This window comes from Mastigoproctus giganteus, chromosome 6, assembly GCF_048544385.1.
Source record: "Mastigoproctus giganteus isolate SK-2022 chromosome 6, ASM4854438v1, whole genome shotgun sequence".
NCBI classification, from domain to species: domain Eukaryota; kingdom Metazoa; phylum Arthropoda; class Arachnida; order Uropygi; family Thelyphonidae; genus Mastigoproctus; species Mastigoproctus giganteus.
The window spans coordinates 122,091,794-122,111,420 of NC_143580.1; the positions used below are offsets into that span (position 1 = coordinate 122,091,794).

The 19,627-nt window shown below is 37.4% G+C and overlaps 1 protein-coding gene across 1 annotated transcript in view; it reads right to left on the bottom strand.

Annotated features, from left to right (window-relative positions):
* mRpS35 (mitochondrial ribosomal protein S35) overlaps positions 1-19,627 on the bottom strand; it is a 157,091-nt gene that overhangs the window by 25,486 nt on the left and 111,978 nt on the right. Inside the window, exon 6 of the mRNA XM_090375310.1 lies at positions 3,455-3,524. Coding sequence (XP_090231436.1) covers positions 3,455-3,524 — 70 coding nt within the window. The remainder of the gene's footprint in view (positions 1-3,454; positions 3,525-19,627) is intronic.

The following is a 19,627-nucleotide window of genomic DNA, read 5'->3' on the forward strand; positions in this document are numbered from 1 at the left end:
CGTGAGCCAATTTGCATGTTGCATGGGCTGAAAAATGTGGATATTAACTCATGGGGTGGGGGTGGGGGGGAGCCCTACTGCCTCTGCATGAGATCAGCTAACTATAAACCCGATTGAAAATTTCATCAAAAATTCACGCAGTCTATGACAGGACTCAAAGCTAGATGTCTCAAAACAAGCACAACGAAATCGCTATACACTCATGGAGGATGACTCTCAGAAATTGCTGCAATTCTACATATATGATAGCACAGAAACTGTTGATACACATCTTAGATAGCCACATGGCTGTCACAGGGATTTAAACACAAATTTTTCCCATCATTATATGCTAGTCATTTTATAATATTCAATTGGTGCCACATCTAAATATTTTTATTTTTTTTTATTGATGACTCACTAATTTCTGTAAATGAATAAAAGCCTAAATTATATTTGTGAGTATTCAAGCCTTTGCCAATGTCAAGTGTGAGATGATGACGTTAGCATTCAATGTATTCAAACTTTAAATACTTTTTATCATCTTTTGCCTTGCAATTTAAATAATCAGTGGTTGACAATGACAGACAAATGAAATATATATAAACTGTAGCAACAACTCTTTAGAGTGGTTTATTTATATTTAGCATTATAAATAAACAGCATTATACTAAAGTGCATCAGTAATTCAAGCAATCAAAGCCTATAACAAGAAAGGACTTGATGGTCTTATTTGTAGCCAACTCACTACAATGTTCTTGCATCTCTCTATCTTATGAATTCCTCAGACCTTATGTGATAATCCCAGAATATAAACAGAAAATTTAGTTTTAAAGTGCCATAATGACCAAATGGCCAAGTAGAAGGTATAGAAGTACACATGCTTTGAGCAACTGTGGTTCAAGCACACATGACTACTAAATGTGGTAATGTTCTTGTAGTGCAGAAGAGTTCTCTTACTTGCAAACTCAAAATTAATTGAATATCCAATGGGATGAAAACTATCAATGACTCATTTTTCAAATATACCAGAGGCATTCAATAAATTATCTACCTACCAATCAAGGAAATGAGATGGAAGCAAAAATCTTTTTTTATTTTTCAATGTAACTCCCCTGAACTTCAATACACTTGTTCCGTTTTGTTGGCAATAAGGAAATACCAGACTAATAAAATTCTTTGTCCTGTCCATCAAAGAATGCAGAAACAGCAGACTTCAGTTCACTATCATCAGCAAAGCAATGTCCATGTTCATTTTTTTTTTTTTTTTTTTTGAGGTGTCGAAACAGGAAAGTCACTGGGGCCAGACTATTATATTACCCATTAAATCTGGTCTGTAAGGTGGATGGGTAAGTTCTGTAAAGCCAGTCTCTCAAAGCAGCAGCAACAGCATGTGACCTGTGCACTAGTGCATTGTCCTGAAGAAGCAGTACACCTCTGGGAAGTTTCCCACAGCATTTTTCCTTTATGACACCCCTCAGGTTGTATAGCAGGAATCCGTATGACTCCCCAGTGACTGCCTGCTTGTGTTCCAAGTAGTGAATGTACAAAATTCTCTCAGCATCCAAAAAAATAGTGGCCATAATCTTGCCAGCTGAAGGTTGTATCTGAAATTTTTTGGGTGGGGAAGAACTCTTGTGCTTCCATTGCATTGATTCTTGCTTGGCCTCAAGATCCCAGTGATGAACCCATGTTTCATCACCCATAAACAATTCTGGAGATGAAGGTTTCATGATTCCTTCCATAAAGCTCTAAATTCTCCTCACAACACAGTATTCTGAATTGCTTCTACACAGGGGTCAGAAATCTGGGGATCCACCTGGCACTGACCTTAGTCATCCCCATATGCTCATGGAGGATGGTTACAACTGCTCCCTCAGATATGTCACATTCCCTAGAGATTAGCATTAGCATTATTAAGGGCACATGATGCAAGAAAGCAAGCTTATATAGCATCAGCCAAAACACACACACACACCCTTCTCATTTCATCCATCCACTCGCTCCAAATGTTTGTCTAGTGCTGCCTTGAATCTGTTTAAGCTATCAACTTCTACAACGACAGATGGAAGTTTGTTCCAGCAATCAACCAAACTTCCGCACATCTATCTTACAATTGCCTTTCCTCAATTTGAATTTATGCCCTCTCAGGTGATTATTCTGAGCAAGAGGAAGAATCCCATCAGCACTGAGTATGCTCAAACCATTCAAGGCTTCATACACCTCTTTATTAGAATTTACAATTGCAATTTGCAAAAGCCTTTCTTCGTAAGAGCAATTGTTTGTTCTATTCACTAATCTTGTTGTTCTCTGTACCCGTTCCAACAGCTCTACATCCTTCTTAAAATGAGGCCTCCAGACCTGTATACAGTACTCAAGGTGTAGCCTGACCATTGCCTTATACAAGGGGATAATTACTTCCTTATCCCCGCTAGAAAAATTCCTGTATATCATTGACAAAACACCATGAGCTACTCTTGCAGACCGTTTGTACTGCTCAGAAAACTTCATATCTGCTGCACAATTACCCCAGGTCCTTTTCACTCTCTAACACTGTCAGTGTAGTACCACACAGTTGATATGTTACTCTGGGGTTACTGCTTCCCATATGCAGTACTTTACCTCTGTCAATGTTAAACTTCAGTTGCCACCTCTCAGCCCATCTGCTCAACTTTTCAAGATCCTGTTGAAGCAGCGTACTGTCATTAACAACCCTGCCAACCTTTGTATCATCTGCAAACTTGGACATTAAGCCTGATATACCATCATCAGGTATATCAGGCCTCCAAATGAGGCCTCCAGACCTGTATACAGTACTCAAGGCGTGGCCTGACTATTGCCTTATACAAGGGGATAATCACCTCCTTATTCCTGCTAGAAAAATTTGGACACCTTTAAACGTGTATCATTCAGCACAAGGGTTTCCCCAGCTTGGCACATTTCTGGAGTGGTCAGCGACCACTCCAGAAATGTGCCTTCCTGGACGAGGATAATCTTCAATGGACTCTACCCCACTTGAATTGTTTTGACCAGAATTTCACCTGGTACTCTGAAGGTGCACTGTTGCCATACACAGCCACCATCCTTTCATGAATGGCCTTTGGCTCATTTCCTTCTTTGATGAGAAACTTGATGACTGAGCAATGCTCCAATTTCAGCAAATCCATAATTTGATACAGGTGTCTTCCTTCTTTCTGTTACAGCAGCACAACCTAAAAACATAGTAGAATCAAAATTAGTATGATTCAAGTTGAGATATGTAGGAACATGATAAATCATGAATCACTGAAATATAACCATAGGAAGTACCCTAGGTAGATAATTTATTTAACACCCCTTGTATAGTACACTTGTACTGCTAGTATATATACAGGTATGTTACCACATAAATATAGCAGAAGAATAAAACGTGCACTTTATTTTTAATCATTTCTTTTGAAGGTAATGGTAATTTCTAACAGAAAAAATTACTTACCCAAGATTCATGAAATAATACAGTTAACAGATAGATAACATAATCATAATTCTGCTTCTTCAGGGGGCACCTAGAATAGCAAGGTTTAAATTTTTTTTCCCCTAATTATTGTTAAATTCTAAATGCAAATTCAGAGAAATAAAAACTATGTAGTATATAAAAACATGCAAACTTTAAAAAAAAAAAATTATCTGAGCTAGAAGTTCATTCAACTAAACAACCATGGTGAATGTGTGCACAAAGATATCAAACCTAATGTAGTCACATACCAACAAAATCTTTGAATCAAACTTGCAAAATTAAAGTACAGTCAGTCCTTGTATAACACGTGTTTACACTACATGAATTCAATCATACACGATTTATAAATAGGGGAACGTTATCGTATATAACACAAACCAAATTCGCTTATGCACAATTCGCCTTTGTGTTGTCAAGAAATGGCATTGAACGCGGAATTACCCCAACTGAACGCAACACGATAGGAATGAAGAGAAGATTCTAAAAATGTATTTATGTTTTTTATATTAGTGAAGGGGAAACACATTTCACCATAATAAAGTAAAAACCCACACAATTCCAGCTATCGGTATTATCGCAAATACCATTAAATCGAGTTTACTAACAGTTTATAACAGATTCCACTAGCAGAAATGCAGCTATAAATTGTTTTTGTTTTATGGTAGTAATTCCCAGAAATGTGCTTTAGTAAAATGTGAAGTGTTAATAGTGTATCTCTGCCTTTACGGTGGTGTTTATTCAGTTGCTACACGGGCACAGCTTTGTTTATGTGTATTAAGCATGCCTCCTCATTTTGTAATTGTGCTTTATTCCCTAAAAATGAGTGAAATACTTAAAAGGTGTGAAAAGGAAGCGTCCTGGTGAAGACACTACAGATTCAGAGAGAAAAAGAAAAGCAATATCGATAAACAGAGGCGGACTGGGTCAAAAATTCTTACCCGGGAAAATTTGTAGTGGCCTCATACTATGGTTTATGGCCAAAATCACACCGGCCACCGGGGTTTCCCCAGTAAGGCTTATAGTCAGTCCACCACTGTCAATAGAGAAAAAATATGAAATTGTGAAATGCTTTGAGCGAAATGAAAGACCATGTGATATTGCACGTGCTAGAGGCCTAAATGATACAATGCCGAGAATTAGAAAGAATGCAGAGAAAATAAAAAATTTCATAGCAGGAACAACTCAAAGTGTAATTAAAATCCATTAGGTTAAGACACAAAGAGATGGAAGGGATGGAACGGCTGTTATCTGTTTGGATAGAAAATCAAACAAAAAAACAAGTTTGCTTAAGATAGAAGCAAAAGCATTAGCAATATTTTATTACGTTTTATTAATTTTTTTACATTAGCAAAGTTTTATTACTAAATAATCATAATAAAATACTTACGTATTTTATTATGATTATTTAGTGTGTTTGGTAATGTTTTAGTTACAAATGTGTATTCAACCCTGGGTGGTTGGCACCTAACCCTACTTTTCCCATAGGGCCTGTTGTTTATATTGCATGATTTTGCATTGCACGAGGGTTTCTAGGAACACAACTATCGTGCTATACGAGGACTGACTGTATTTTGATTACACTGAACAAATTTTGGGTCATATCTTGTTATGGGCATGAGAGTAAGTTTACTTTACAGATTTTGGGATGCTAAACACAAAAACAGTGCTTGAAATGGCAGATTAGCTCTTGATTTCTGAAATGTTTTCAGAAAAAAAATTAGTTTTTTTTATATTTATACAAGGTAATTTTAATTTATATGGCAGTAAGATGTAGCTACGAACATACCTGTATCAAACAAGACCTTTTTGCCTTTCGCTTGTATTGAGCTTCGGGAGCATCCTTTTGCATCTTTGTTCCATCGCTGCAATGTCTTGATGGAAGCACTCAACCATGTTCGTTGCTGATGGCACCACAGTTTGGCAGAAAGAAATTCAGGTGCGAGTGCAAGAAATGCATCTTTAATAACATGTTGCACCCCAGTTTTTCATAAGAAGTAATGAGATCTTCCAACAAGCTGCCTGTATTTGCCGGATTTAACATTTCCTAGAAAACCAGTCGAAACATTTCAAAAGGCTTTCCACATTGATTTCTCCCTATCACTAAAGACACATTCAAACGGTTTGTCTTTGAAAAGTTGCCTTATTTGTGGATCAATTAAAACACCTGCCTTAATCTTCTCTGTACTAAGTCTTGGGAATTTCTCTTGCAAGTATGTGAACAAAGGACCATTCACTTCCAAAGCCTTCGCGGAATTTTTTATAAGCCCCAGTTATGTGGAGTGGTGGAAGCAAAACTTTATTTGGATCTACCAGAAGTTCAAATGCTACATTCTTCATTCCAGGTGTTAATTTTTGTTGAGATCAACTCCTCTTCTCATAGTGTGTATCCTTGGCACGATTATCCCACTCACAGAGAAAGCAACAATATTTAGTGTAATTGTTTTATAATCCTAATAAAATGGCAATTAACTTTAAATCACCACACATCTGCCACTCATACTTCCGATAGTGTATACCTAAGAGGATATTTTCCGTGTTTGTGTATGTTTCTTTTTTGTGGATGGCATACGCAAGAGGTATTTGAAGGCTGCATATTTCCATTGTGTAATAACACAGCATTTAGGCTAATCTTAGAAGCACTATAGTCACCATTCTTCGGGAACGTGCCTCATGTTCATTGCTGCCATTAGACCATCAACATCCTTACAAACAGTGAGTCCATCTTCTGTTTGATAGCATTTATCAGTCTTTATTTTGAGTATGAAATGTTATCACTTTCACATCTAGAAGATTCCACTGTTGTAGTCTTGAGGCTAAAAGCTCTGCCTTATTCTTTGGCAGTTCGAGATCCCTGATGAGGTCATTAAGCTCACTTTCTGTGATCTTATGTGGCTCAGAAGGATAAAGGTTTGGACAAAATGGTGGATCCCTTGACGTATACAGCTGCTGTACTTCTTCGTAAATATCAAGTTGATGTCCATCAGTGCCTTCATCTTCATCAGTGTACACAAAAAAAAACAGTCAGGTGGTTCAGGAATAGGTAGTACTTCACCAGCTCCTCTGTAGCCAGGTGGGCAGGAGCAGCAATGAACTGCACATGCTTCTTGATTAGACCGGGATTCAAGCCTGTAACCACCAAATAGCCTAGTGGTCAGGCGTGCAGGTGCATAAGTACACATGCCTTGAGTGACCGGGGTTCAAACCCATGACTGCTGAATACGGTGCTGTTTGTTGTATTCTGTCTATCTTGTGAACTCCTCTGATCATTTCGTCATCCCAGAGTATAAACAGAAAAAATTTATTATTTATTTAAATATGGAGGATGCGGAAAGGTCAGGGAATGACCACCGCATATCCCCGGAGCAATATGGCCTTAGTTGCTAATGTTCCTAAAACCAACAACAACAGTACTTCACCACGAGGCACAGGACGAATTGCAAATGGTAGAGTAACTCGAATTTCAGATGGTAGAAACTCGAACTGCAGATTGTAGAGATGCGAATGTAGAGTAACTCACTAATATGAGACCAACTGTAATTCGAAAACAAGAGCCAATCGACAAATTTTAATGTGATTTTCGTGTTCAGCAGCAGCATAAAATTAGTCAAGATTGGGCATTTTCATTTTCGTATCATTTTACATGTTGACCAGCATTATGATTAATCAACCAATGAAACAATTTTTTTGTTGCAAAATGAAACATTCTTTTAATTTTTATTATGAAAAAATATTAAGATTCTCTGCAAAGAATTAAAAGTGCAAATCAACTGATGCATTTTCAAAATTATTAATAAATAAAATCAATGTTTCAAGAGATCCCATTCTGGGACTTCTGCCAGTCCCCTGGCCACATGCACTACTTCTCTCAGTAATCAGATTTGCAGGAAAGTAATGGAAGGGAGTGACATCATAAGAGAGTAATTTACTGGTCAATCAGAGACACCCTACCCTTCTAAAGATCAGTTCTCTTATACATTGATTTCAATCCCTGAGTAAGAGGTATTTAAAAAAAAAAAAAACAAGCAGTTTTTGTTTTATTTTATATTCTAATGCTAAATAGATGCATTCATAATGCATCTGCATCCCTTTCCATATTTCTAGTCATCATCCTATCTCTTTAAATTTTTTTATTTTATATACATAGCTCCTTTGACTTTTTCTTTGATCAATCCCTTTCAACCCTGATTATTTGGAAAGTTTTTTTAACATTAAAAGTGTGGGACCTCCAATTACACAGTAATTTCCTTTTCTATATTTTTAGAATGTTTGACAATTCTAGTTTCAAATACACTCCCTGTCTAACCAACGCACATTTTCATTCCTGTAGTTTTTGTATGTAATGTTTTCTCTTAGGTGGGGAAATTGCATATCCTAAAATACTGCCCATTTTGTTTAAATATCTAGTCTGTACTCATTACATATTCTTGTGGTTTTTCTCTCCTATAACTTTTATGTTTTATACTGTGACCTATTTTCCTGTGAAGTTTGTTGTTTGTTATTTGGTTTTTAGGAGCATTAGCAACTAAGGCCATATTGCTCCGGGGATATGCGGTGGTCATTCCCTGACCTTTCCGCATCCTCCGTATTTTGTGGTCACGGGTTCGAACCCCGGTCTAATCAAGAAGCGTGTGCTACGCACTGCTGCTCCTGCCCACCTGGCTACGGAGGCGCCCCCTCCTGTGAAGTAGCATTCCTGTAATATTCCACATATTTGCAATGCCTATGGAAACCTATTGTTATGAACAGCTGAGTGATAGACAGGAATGCAACAGCACACGTTTGGGTTGACTCTTGTTCAAGTCCATATGATATAATCATTTTGAAAATAATACCATACATGATATTACTGTCAAAATGTAAACTCCTCTGATTTAGGTGGTGCTGTAGTATAAACAAGACTTTTTTTTTTTTTTTCATAATCTAATTTTGGTGCTACATCAGTATTTTGATGATGATCTTTTTAATATTCATCAGGTGGTTTGAATCAAAATTAACATAACAACCAGTCATTTCCCGAGTAATAACAGAATTTTGTTCCCAACACACCAAGACATCCAAAAATTATAGTTTCCCAATTTCTTCTAGTTCCATTTTGAACCTAATATTTTTATATCTACTCAAACTGTTTTTAATTGTGGTTCTCTGTGTTCCCATGTCAAAAAAGTATCATCTGCATATCTGATTCATATTGAAGGTCTTGTAGTGACCAAACCAATGCTCTCTCTCTCTCTCTCTCTCTCTCTCTCTCTCTCTCTCTCTCTCTCTCTCTCTCTCTCTCTCTCTCTTCAAAATCTTCCCTAAATATACCTACCATTAGTGATGAGAGTGAGTTCCCCATAGTTAACTAGCATGTAAATATTTTCTTCGAATTTGAAATACCCAGGTTCTAAAAAGGCAACTATAATAATTTATCATAATATTAGAAAGTATTTCATTATTTATTTGTTGAACTCCTATTTGGTAAAGGCTGATGTAATTAATGTAATTTTATAAATGATCTCTGTTTAGAAAGTGTTTAGTAGCTTTTGTGATTTATTTTTCTCTACTAGCAGTTGTATCTTTCTTAATTTCGTGATAAGCTGCATTAAAACTAATGATTATTTAACAAATTAAATAACCTTATTAATTAAAATTATAGTCAGTTTTATTTAAAATCACCGCTGCACTGTCTTCATCTGCTTTTATAACAGTGATATTCCTATCCACGTACGAGTAGGAACATCATTTATTAAATGGTTGAATAGGAACAGCACCATCATAACAGCAGATATCTGTCAGAAAATTTATATTAGTGTATTCCATCTTCAGAACATGGCTGATTGGACTTAACCTAATATTTTGTGGACTGCACATTATATCGCTGCATTGTTTTACTGATGAGTTTAGAAGAATGAAAATGATCAGTTAGTCAATGACCTTTATACAAATCCATACAGAATAGACTAGCTGAAAGTAGCAAATGAAATGAAAATTCAACACTACATGAAATATTTTGCCCAAAATTCTTAAAGAAAAATTTTAGGTGGAAGGAACATTAATAAATCTGACTGCACAATTACCCCAGGTAATTGTGCAGTCAGATATGAGTAGTGCAGACGTGCTAGGACAGCTCGTGGGGTTTTGTCAATGATATACAGGAATTTTGACAGCAGGGATAAGGAGGTGATTGTATAAGGCAGGGGTGGGCAACCTTTATAAATGGCAGGCCAAATAAAATGTCTTTATTTGGCATTTTATTTGGCAGGCCAAATAAAATGCCAAATAAAAATCCTAGAAATCGTGAGCTTTCCACGATTTCTAGGATTATTACAATGGTGTGAAATGAATAAATTGTCATAAACAGTTTTATGTTATTTATTGTAATATTTATACATACACGTACATATAATAAATTTTATTAATAAGAAAAATGAAATACAAATTCAAGATAAAATTATAAAAATACAATTAACACTTGCAATCATATTTACTGCAGCAGTAACTGAGGGAAGTATGATTGTGACGTCATACCATTCAAAAATTCCAAAATGTTAGAATTCGAGATATCGTACTGGTCACGAAAAATGCATCACTCACTCTAATCATACTACTAGTGAGTGCTCCACACAGACTAGTGGTCTGAGCATGGAAAGTGCCTCGGATGATGTGACCGGTAAGATTTACTCGGTAGGTACCTCCCCCCCCCCACAAAAGATGTTTCACATCAGAAAGTTGGCAAAATTGCGAGTCCATTGTTAAAATATTCACAGCTCACCACTGGGTATAACTCATGCAACTTGCATGAGCCATACCGTGGTAACATTTCATGGTAACAGCTTCTTTAATGAAGAACATATATATGTTAAAATACACATATACATGGTGAAAAGATACATAAATGGGATCATCCATCAAGTAGCATTGATTCATTGCATGCTGATAAAAAATTAGGGCCATGCTACTCAGGCTACTCCTGGTAACAAAATGCAAACAATTCCAGTAACAAAAATTACAATATTTTATTTTTATAATATTTAATGAGAGATTCGATACTGTTTATTTTTATCAGTGAATTGATATCTGGATCAATATTTCTCGTAGCAATGTGCAGAATATTTTCTAAATTTACATCAGAAATTCATTAATTCAAAAATATATATAATAAACAGCTGGTCATTTATTATATGTATTTTGAAAACAACCGTGGGAGCTGGGTTATGCATCTTCACAGGCCGGAGTTGGACCACAGGTCAAAAGTTGTCCACCCCTGGTATAATAAGGCAATGGTCAGGACATATCTTGAGGTCTGGAATCCTCATTTTTGGAAGAACATGGATCTGTTGAATGGGTGCAGAGAAAAGCAGTGAGATTATCCCATTGTACAAGGCATTGGTCAGACCACATCATGAGTACTGCATACAGGTCTGAATCACACAGGACATGGATCTGTTGGAACAGGTGCAGAGAAGAGCAATGAGATTACTGAGAGGAACAAAAACTCTTACCAGAAAAGGCTTCAGTTCTGCAAACTGCAGACTATGTGTTGCAATTTGTGAAGATACCAGATTAAGATATTTAAGACTTTGAATGGATTGAGTATGCACAATGCTGATGGCATTGTCTTGCTCAGACTACACACGAGAGGGTATAAATTCAAACTGAGGAAGGATGGTTGCAGGATAGATGTGCAGAAATTTGCCTTTAGCCAGCAAGAAGTCAAATGTTGGAACAAACTCCCATCTGGTGTTGCAGAGGTGAATAATTTGAATAAATTCAAGAAAGAACTGAACAAACTGTTAGAAGGGATGGACTGGTGATATGGGAAGTATTGGCTTTTTTTGGCTGATGCTGTATAAGCTTGCTTTCTTGCATTTTTGTCTATTAATACTAATTACTAAGTATTCCTAATTTCAACACAAAAACCACTAAATTATTTTTAGTTTTGCAACATTTCTAGATTTTACCATGGAATACTGTGATCAAGCCTGAACAATGTACTAAATGGTCCATGAATATTATAAAAAGAAGTCTGACAAGATAATGCCCTGCTCCACCTTAATCTTATAAAATGCTTCCTTCAATTCCAGCTGCAGATTTACCATTCTTATAAAAAACTTTTCATTCCACATTTTTCACTTTTACTTTGAAAAAGCAGATTCTTTGCCATATGCTTTTCAAGATTAACAAATCCTAAATACAGGTTTTACATTTCCATAATTTTCTGTAATTTCTCTTAGTGCAATTAATTGGTCGTAGCATTTCCTGTACAGCCTAAAACCTGATGTTTCTTCCCATTCAATAATACTTCAACAATCTTCTTCTTCTTTAAGGTTGAACAGATTCTACCTGGCAATTAAGCTTTAATTTCTTTTTTATATAATGGTACAATTAGCAACTTAGTCTAATCTTCTGAAACCTGTCCTTCAGAAAACAACCTACAGATGATATGTGACCACTATGACATTATTTTTCATCTGGCTTTCAGTATTTCAGGGCTAGTTTTATCTACACCTGTTGCCCTTTACATTTTCCATTACCTTTTCTACCTCAATAATAGAAACGGCATCAAAATTTACCATCATTACAATTTTTTTGTCAATTTCTTTTTCAGTGATGTTTCTTCTGCTCCTTCATTTAGCAAATAATCTAAATATTTACTCCATAATTATATTTCTGATTAACTTTAACTATAACTCTATTCCCACTATAATGGCTGAAACAGCCATTATAGTGGGTATAGAGTATATATATATATATCCAGTCAGACCTCTATATAATGAAATTGGTCGTTCCCTTGAAAAAATTCATTATACAAAAATTTCGTTATAAAGAAATATGACCTTCTCGAAACGTCTCTCGGAGCACAAAAGAGCGATCCGTTTAGCGGATATAGAACACTCAGCTATCGCCGAACATGTCTGGACAACCCACCACGACATCGACCCACACCGCGATGTCGTGGTGGTAGACAGATCCCACCATTACCTAAAGCGTACCTGGTTGGAATCATTAAATATAAAATCTTCGGATAAATCCTTAAACAGGAACAGTGGTTACCAAGTCAACCCGATCACAGAGTCAGTAGTTCTGTCATTGGACAAGCGCTGGCCACGTCATCATGCGTCACAGCCACAGACGTCAACAAACAATTAAACCTCGCGTCTCACGCACCTGGCAGTGCACATCTTCATTCCAACTGCCATTCATGTATTTTAATTCTGACGAAGGCTACCATATAGCCGAAAGCTCATATATTTCTGCTTTATCTGTACGCTCTGTGTTTAAGCTACAATAAATTCCTCAATGAAAAATACTGTAAATTCATAAATATAGTAAAAGATTGGAAAGAAGTGGAAATAATAAATTTTCTAACATTTTAAAGCAATTTATCAACACACACACACACACAATATATATATATATATATATATTAAGAAATGACTACTTACACAATGCCCACAATTTATTAGTACACTTTTCAGAATGATGTCGTAAAATGTTTGGTTATTTTTTGTTGTACACTGGATTCTACTGTACACCATTCATAAAAATGTTCGCATTTGTTTAAACTATAAACACTCAGATATATTTTCTGTTACATTTTCTTCCCACTTCAGCCTCGATGCAAAGTTTAAAATGCTGCCAACATTTGTTTGGAAGGTTTAATATTGCCCTCATTTTCATCCCACTCATCGTCGATATCATCAGTAGTTCTTTAAATACGCTCCAAAATGGAGTCACTCGGATATTCAGCTACTGTGACATCATTATCAACTCCTAAAATTTTGTCAAAAACAATTTCTCTACTGATCAAACCTTGCTTGGAACTCTTCCCAAGATTGCTCAATGTCTTCTAGTAGTTCACCCCTCTCATCTCTGTTAATTAGCATTTTAGCAAAACCTACTTTTGTGAAACAATTCTTAATCATTGTTTCTGTCACATCTTGACTCCACACTTTTGCCAACTGTGATATGCACATCCACAAATCTATAATATAATCTATAGGTTGGTTGGTTTCTATTCTCAATATAATTTTTCTCAGTATGGACCTTCGGTAGTGCGTTTTCAAATTCTCGATAAAGATGAATTATTCAGAAGGAAGAAAACAAGCTTCACATTTGTAAGTTTCAAACAGGGCAGTTGTCGACAATCAACGCGATTTTTCTATTTTCTATCGAACTTTAAAATCCACTGCTCAAAAATTTCTCTTTTCATTCAAGGTTTTTTGTTGTAGTTGTAGTCCAACTCTAAAGACTTTATTCCTTTGAAACATTGGGGTTATTTACTTTTGCCTATTACCAAAAGCTTCAGTTTTTCATTACCAACCATATTTGCAATCAAGAGTGTAATTCTCTCCTTACTATTTTTACCACCTAAACACTAATAAGCAGCTCAAATAAGTGATAAATAAGCAGCTCAAAGGTTCTAACCATGTAGGTTGGCATATATTTTTTTGTTTTAGCTTAAGAAATTTTAATTTTGCTAAAGACATAACTACCGTATTTGTCAACTTATAAGACGCTGCGGCATGGAAGGTGCACCCTAATTTTGGAACAGTAAATTTAAGAAAAAAAAAATTTGAAAAAAATTTGTTAATACAAAGGAAATTTAAAATTCAATAAAAATAAAACCCAAAAGCCAATAACGAAAGGATTATTACTTTTATTATTTTAGTATTATTCAACTTCAGATTGATTACTGACTTGATCGTCATTATCGTCAACATCACCATCCTCTTCACTAGTATCACTGTCACTCTCAAACAATAAATGGTCTTCAGTGCCATTCATTGCATTACTTATACCACATTTTTTAAAGGACTTGACCACAATTTCAGTATTAACATATCCCACGACTTCAGCACCCATTCACACACTTGTACTATTGATGGATGTTTAATCCTTCCCATAGGTGTCGTATCATGGTTCCCCTCTATCATCTATTTATCCCATTGCTCCTGCATGTTATTCTTGAATGGCTTTATTGATGCTGACATCTAACGGCTGTAACTGGGAAGTTAAGCCACCCAGAATTACCACCAATTCTGTGTTCATCATTTCGGCCAGTTGTTTGATGTTTTCAGTCCTGTGCTCTAAACTGATCCGTACTAGAAGTGTACTTTTAGACAGTAGTCCACCAGGATGCTTGGACCAAACTTTTAAAAAAACAAACCTTGATACATTCTTCATCCATCCATCTCTTCAGTTGTACACTTACATGAATTCCATTTGTCTTTCGGTAAATTTTTCTTTTAAGAATTAACATTGGCAGAAGTTTGGTCCCATCAGCACAAGTTAAAACTGCAGTGCAGGCATTCTCTGGGCTATTCTAGTTCTTGTGCGTAAACTTAACCGTTTTTCTTTTCTTTTTAATGAAAACCCCAAACACCAGAGGTCTGTTTGTTATTTGGTTTTTAGGAGCATTAGCAACTAAACCCATATTGCTCCAGGGATATGCGGTGGTCATTTCCTGACCTGTCCGCATCCTCCGTATTTGGTGGTCACAGGCTCAAACCCCAGTCTAAATCAAGAAGCGTGTGCTACGCACTGCTACTCCTGGCTATGGAGGCACCCCAAACATGAGATATTAGAACCTATAGTACTTAGTACCGTGCTTGGGTTGGTTATTGTTATTTGGTTTTTTTTTTAGGAGCATTAGCAACTAAGGCCATATTGCTCCAGTGCGGTGGTCATTCCCTGACCTTTCCGCAACCTCCGTATTTGGTGCTTGGGTTGGAGGTTGAGAAGACGAGAGAAGATATTTGTTGACATTAGACTTGAACTTCTGTAGACTAATTTTCAGAAAAGACACATGAAGGAATGTTGTTCCAGAAAACAGCAATAGAATGAATTAACAAGGAAGATTTTTCATCTTCAGTTTGTCAAAGCTTCAGCTGGTTCTGTGAGTTTGAAGTTGGACAGTAAATGGATGTTGGCTGGTGGCAGCATGTGTTTGGACTGTTTTGAGAGAGAGAGAGAGAGAGGGAATTATAGAAGCCAATTCAGAAGAACAGTGCCCATGGAAGTATCTGTAGAAAATGCATGCAGCAGAAACAGTACATCTATGAGCCAGCGAGTGGAGAGACTCTGTTAGAGATGAGTCATTAATTAAACAAACTGCCCTCTTCTGAATGGAATTCAGAAGAGGGCAGTTAGGTTAATTAATGAAGTTGAAGGCAGAGGTTGAATGGAATTCAGAAGATGTGGGAACAATATTCCGTGGTCGTGCGGATTTGCGATTTGTACAGAGTGAACAGCTGTTTGGAAGAAAAGTAAAAGAAAGAGAAAACCAAGTTTTTTAGATGCAGAGGAAGCAATATTTGTAATGTGCTTGTGCCAAAAGAGATTAGAAATCAGAGTAATCCCCAAAAGAGATATATCAACTTGCCTAGAAATCGAGTGTCACCAAAGACAAGAATAAGAGCAGAAGAATCCTTTTTGCGAGATATAAGATAAGACTGAGTTTTAGAAGGATTGAAATCAACAAAGTTGTCTTTGCGTCACTGGAAAATTACCTGGAGATCTGCATTTAAGGAATTGGTAGTGGATATTCGAGAAGTTGAAGCTGATTGAGCAGGGCAAGGTTTCTCAAAATGAAAAGTGGAATGCAATGTGCTATCATCGGCAAAACTATGGATAGGATTTCCAGTCAATGGAGAAGGTCATTAATATACGAGAGGAAAAGAGTGGGGGAAAGAACTGAACCTTGGGAGACACGAGCATTAGTGGAGAAGTTAGAAGACAGATTGCCATCTACCATCGCCCTCAGTGAGCGATCAGAGAGTAAACTGGATAACCAATTACAAAAAACAGTTCGCAAACCATAAGATGGAAGGTTGTTTAGAAGATCTTTATGCCAAACACGATCAAAAGCCTTTGAGATGTCAAGAGCAACTGCTCGTGTTTCACCTAACCTTTCCATTGAATTTGTCCATAAATGGGTAACATAAGCCAGAATATCACCAGTGGATCAACACTTACGGACTCCATACTGGCGATCGTTGATCAGACGGAAGGCTTCTAGGTAGTTTTAAGAGTTCACGGTTCATTGATTTCTCCATTACTTTAGAAAGAGTAGAAGTAATTGCAATGAGATGATAATTGGATGGGAGGGATTTGCCACCCTTTTTAGGAACTGGCTGGATATGAGCAAATTTCCAAGCAGAAGGATAAACACCTTTCGAATAAGAAAGTGAAAAAAGGCAGCAAAGAACAGGTGTAAGTTCAGCAGCACAGGTTTTGAGAACAAGTGGAGAAATACCATCAGGATCTGGAGCTTTCTTAGCATCGAGATTCGTCAAAATCCTTCTGACATCCTTTTGACGGAAGACCACAGGAGGCATTGAATGGAGCGTGTTGGGAATGGTGGAAGGTGTTTTACCAAGATCATTAATACATGAGTTGGAAGAAAAATGGAAGCTAGCAGGTCAGCTTTATCCTTGGCTGAAGTGACAACAGAACCATCTGGTTTTGACAGAGGTGGGAGCAGAGGTGGATAAAAGTTGTGGCCAATAGCTTTGGCAAGAGACCAGAATGCTCAGCTACCATTAGGGTAAGAAACAAGTTTTCTACTCTTAGCCTGTTCAAAGTCTAGTTTTGACTGATTAATAACTGCTTTACATTTGTTGTGAGCTTTGGTGTAGGCATAAAATGAAACTGAAGAATTGGAAACAAGCCAATTATGATATGCAACATTCTTCTCCTGAATGGCCTTAGCACATTTATCAGAAAACCAAGGTTTAGATAAAGGACGAGATTTTAAAGTGGAGTGTGGGATAAAGGATTCCATTCCTAAAAGAATAATTTCACTGACACGATCGGAGAAAACATTGACATCAGAAATTTCGAAACAGTAATCCGACAAAGGAAAAGAAGAAAAGAAATCTCGCAGGTCATCACATTTTGCATTCTTGTAATGCCAAACAACACGAGGTTAGGAATAGCCATGAGATAAAGGCTCCACTGGAGAAGAGACAATCACCAAGTTGTGATCCGAGGTGCCTGAAGGACCACTCACTTCAACCTTGTACTTAGAAGGGTTGTTTGTGAGAAAAAGATCAAGCGTGTTGGCTGTATGGTTAGGATTGTCCGGTATTCTTGTAGGTTAATGAACAATCTGTGCAAGGTCATTAGTAATTGCAAAACCTCAGCATCTCAACCAGCTGGGTCAGTGTGATGAGAAAACGGAAGCCAGCTGCAGTTGTGAACATTAAAATCACCAAGGAAAATTACCTCACTGTTAGGAAAGTTGGACTGGAGAAAGTCAAGTTGCAAAGAGAGGAAGTTGAAGAGCTCCAAGTGATTAGTGGAGTTGGGAGAACGGTAGAGACAACAGACGAATTAGACAGAATGAGGTAGAGAGATTTTAAGCCAGAGGAGATTCCAAATTACCAAGTCTCTGACAGGGAATATTGGAACGGACATATGCACAAGTACCACCTTTGAGGCGAAAGGAATCATACAGTCAATAATTTGGTCAACTGACATGAATGGTAGTTGAATCAGCAGACTGCAAGTGGAAATGGACATCGTTGAGATTAGAATTGAGACCACGTATATTTGTGAAATGAACTAGGAAGTGTTTGGGAGGTTTAGATCTTTTCGCAGATAAGCTTACTCTATTAGTTTGACAATTCATGGTGTATTCAATAGTAAGAAAAAGTTGGGGGTGGAGGGGACATGCTGTATGAAGTAATGAAATTTTTGGATATGGCATACATGTGGTAAGAATATACCCAGATCCTTAACCCCAGGGGCTGACATCTAATCAGTATGGGCTTGGAACACCCAGGGTATATCATCATTCTTCTTTTTCTTGGTGATTCTCTCTGTTTCTGGAGAGAAGAATTTTTTTTTTTTTTTTGCTGGTGCAGCATAAATCTCAGGCTTCCTTGCACCATAGGGCTAATTATAATGTGGCCTCAACAAAGCCCCTCCCCCCGCATACACACTACTCGGACTGCCTCCAGTCACTATCTGGCAGAGTAGAGGTAACAAGATTATACACTAGCTGATCTGGAAGCCTCCTAAAGAGTTACCAATAAGTTCGGTCTGGTGTACTAACTAGCAGCCGGCCTGTTTTAGAGCTGTACCCTCGAAATATAAGGAAGATTGGATCTCGCCATGATGTCCATCATAACCTCAAAAGTCATTAGTCATACTGCATGATGGAAGAGAGATGGGGAAAGGTTTACCAGAACTTAGCTCTGGAGACTGAACATGGGTTCCACCACTTGAAGCCTCCAATAAGCAAAGTGGTGGTATTGCACCAGTTCATGAGAGTCATCTACCACTTAGTATTGCCTGATAACACAGAGGGGCGGCATTCCTCCATGTGGTGTGTGTGTACCACATCAATGCAAAGCTTACAGCATTGGGAATAGTGGAGGATCCGCGTTGTACTTGCGGGGAACAAGAAAGCTGGGTGCACATTATGTTTGAGTGTGTCCAATACGAAGACCTTAGATGCAGACTAATAACTAGAGTTCACTATCTACCGAGGGATCTCGAGTCACATCTACTAGATACACAAGAAGAATATTTAGCTTTAACTGATTTTGCCCAGGGATTATTTAGCAGGCGCCAAACACTAGCCGCCATATACAGAAGACCTTAACAGAATGAGACAAAACAAAACTGCAAATAGCAGCGAGACGATACAGAGGAGCCGACTATACAGACCTTGGACTGACTACAAAATGCACTGGGAAAAGACAAGTGACAATATATTGTATAACCACAAGAGGTTATACAATATATTGTCACACGCATGATTACCGCCAATGGGAGCGAAAAATACCTTTAAATAGTCATGACATCAAAACAAAGGGACACTGCCCCAAGACCTTGCAGCATAGACCCACTACATAATGACAAAAGGTAGTGTAAGGACTAGCAAACATCACGGAAGGGATGAAACCCCATAATGACAGCCAGTAGACTTGATTATGACCCCAAGATAATGACCAGTAAATAGGCCCCAAACCACATGCAGTCTGGAAGGATGACATCCCAGATTTAACTCCCTATTAGTGTCCCGCCTAGATGAGACTCAATGGCCAGTTTTTTAGGGCCTGCAAACTGATGGAGACGACATACGGTGGCACTCTCCCGCCAGAACAGCCTATTGGCGACCCAAATCCGCACTCTCTCGAGCGGATCTTTCTTTCCAAA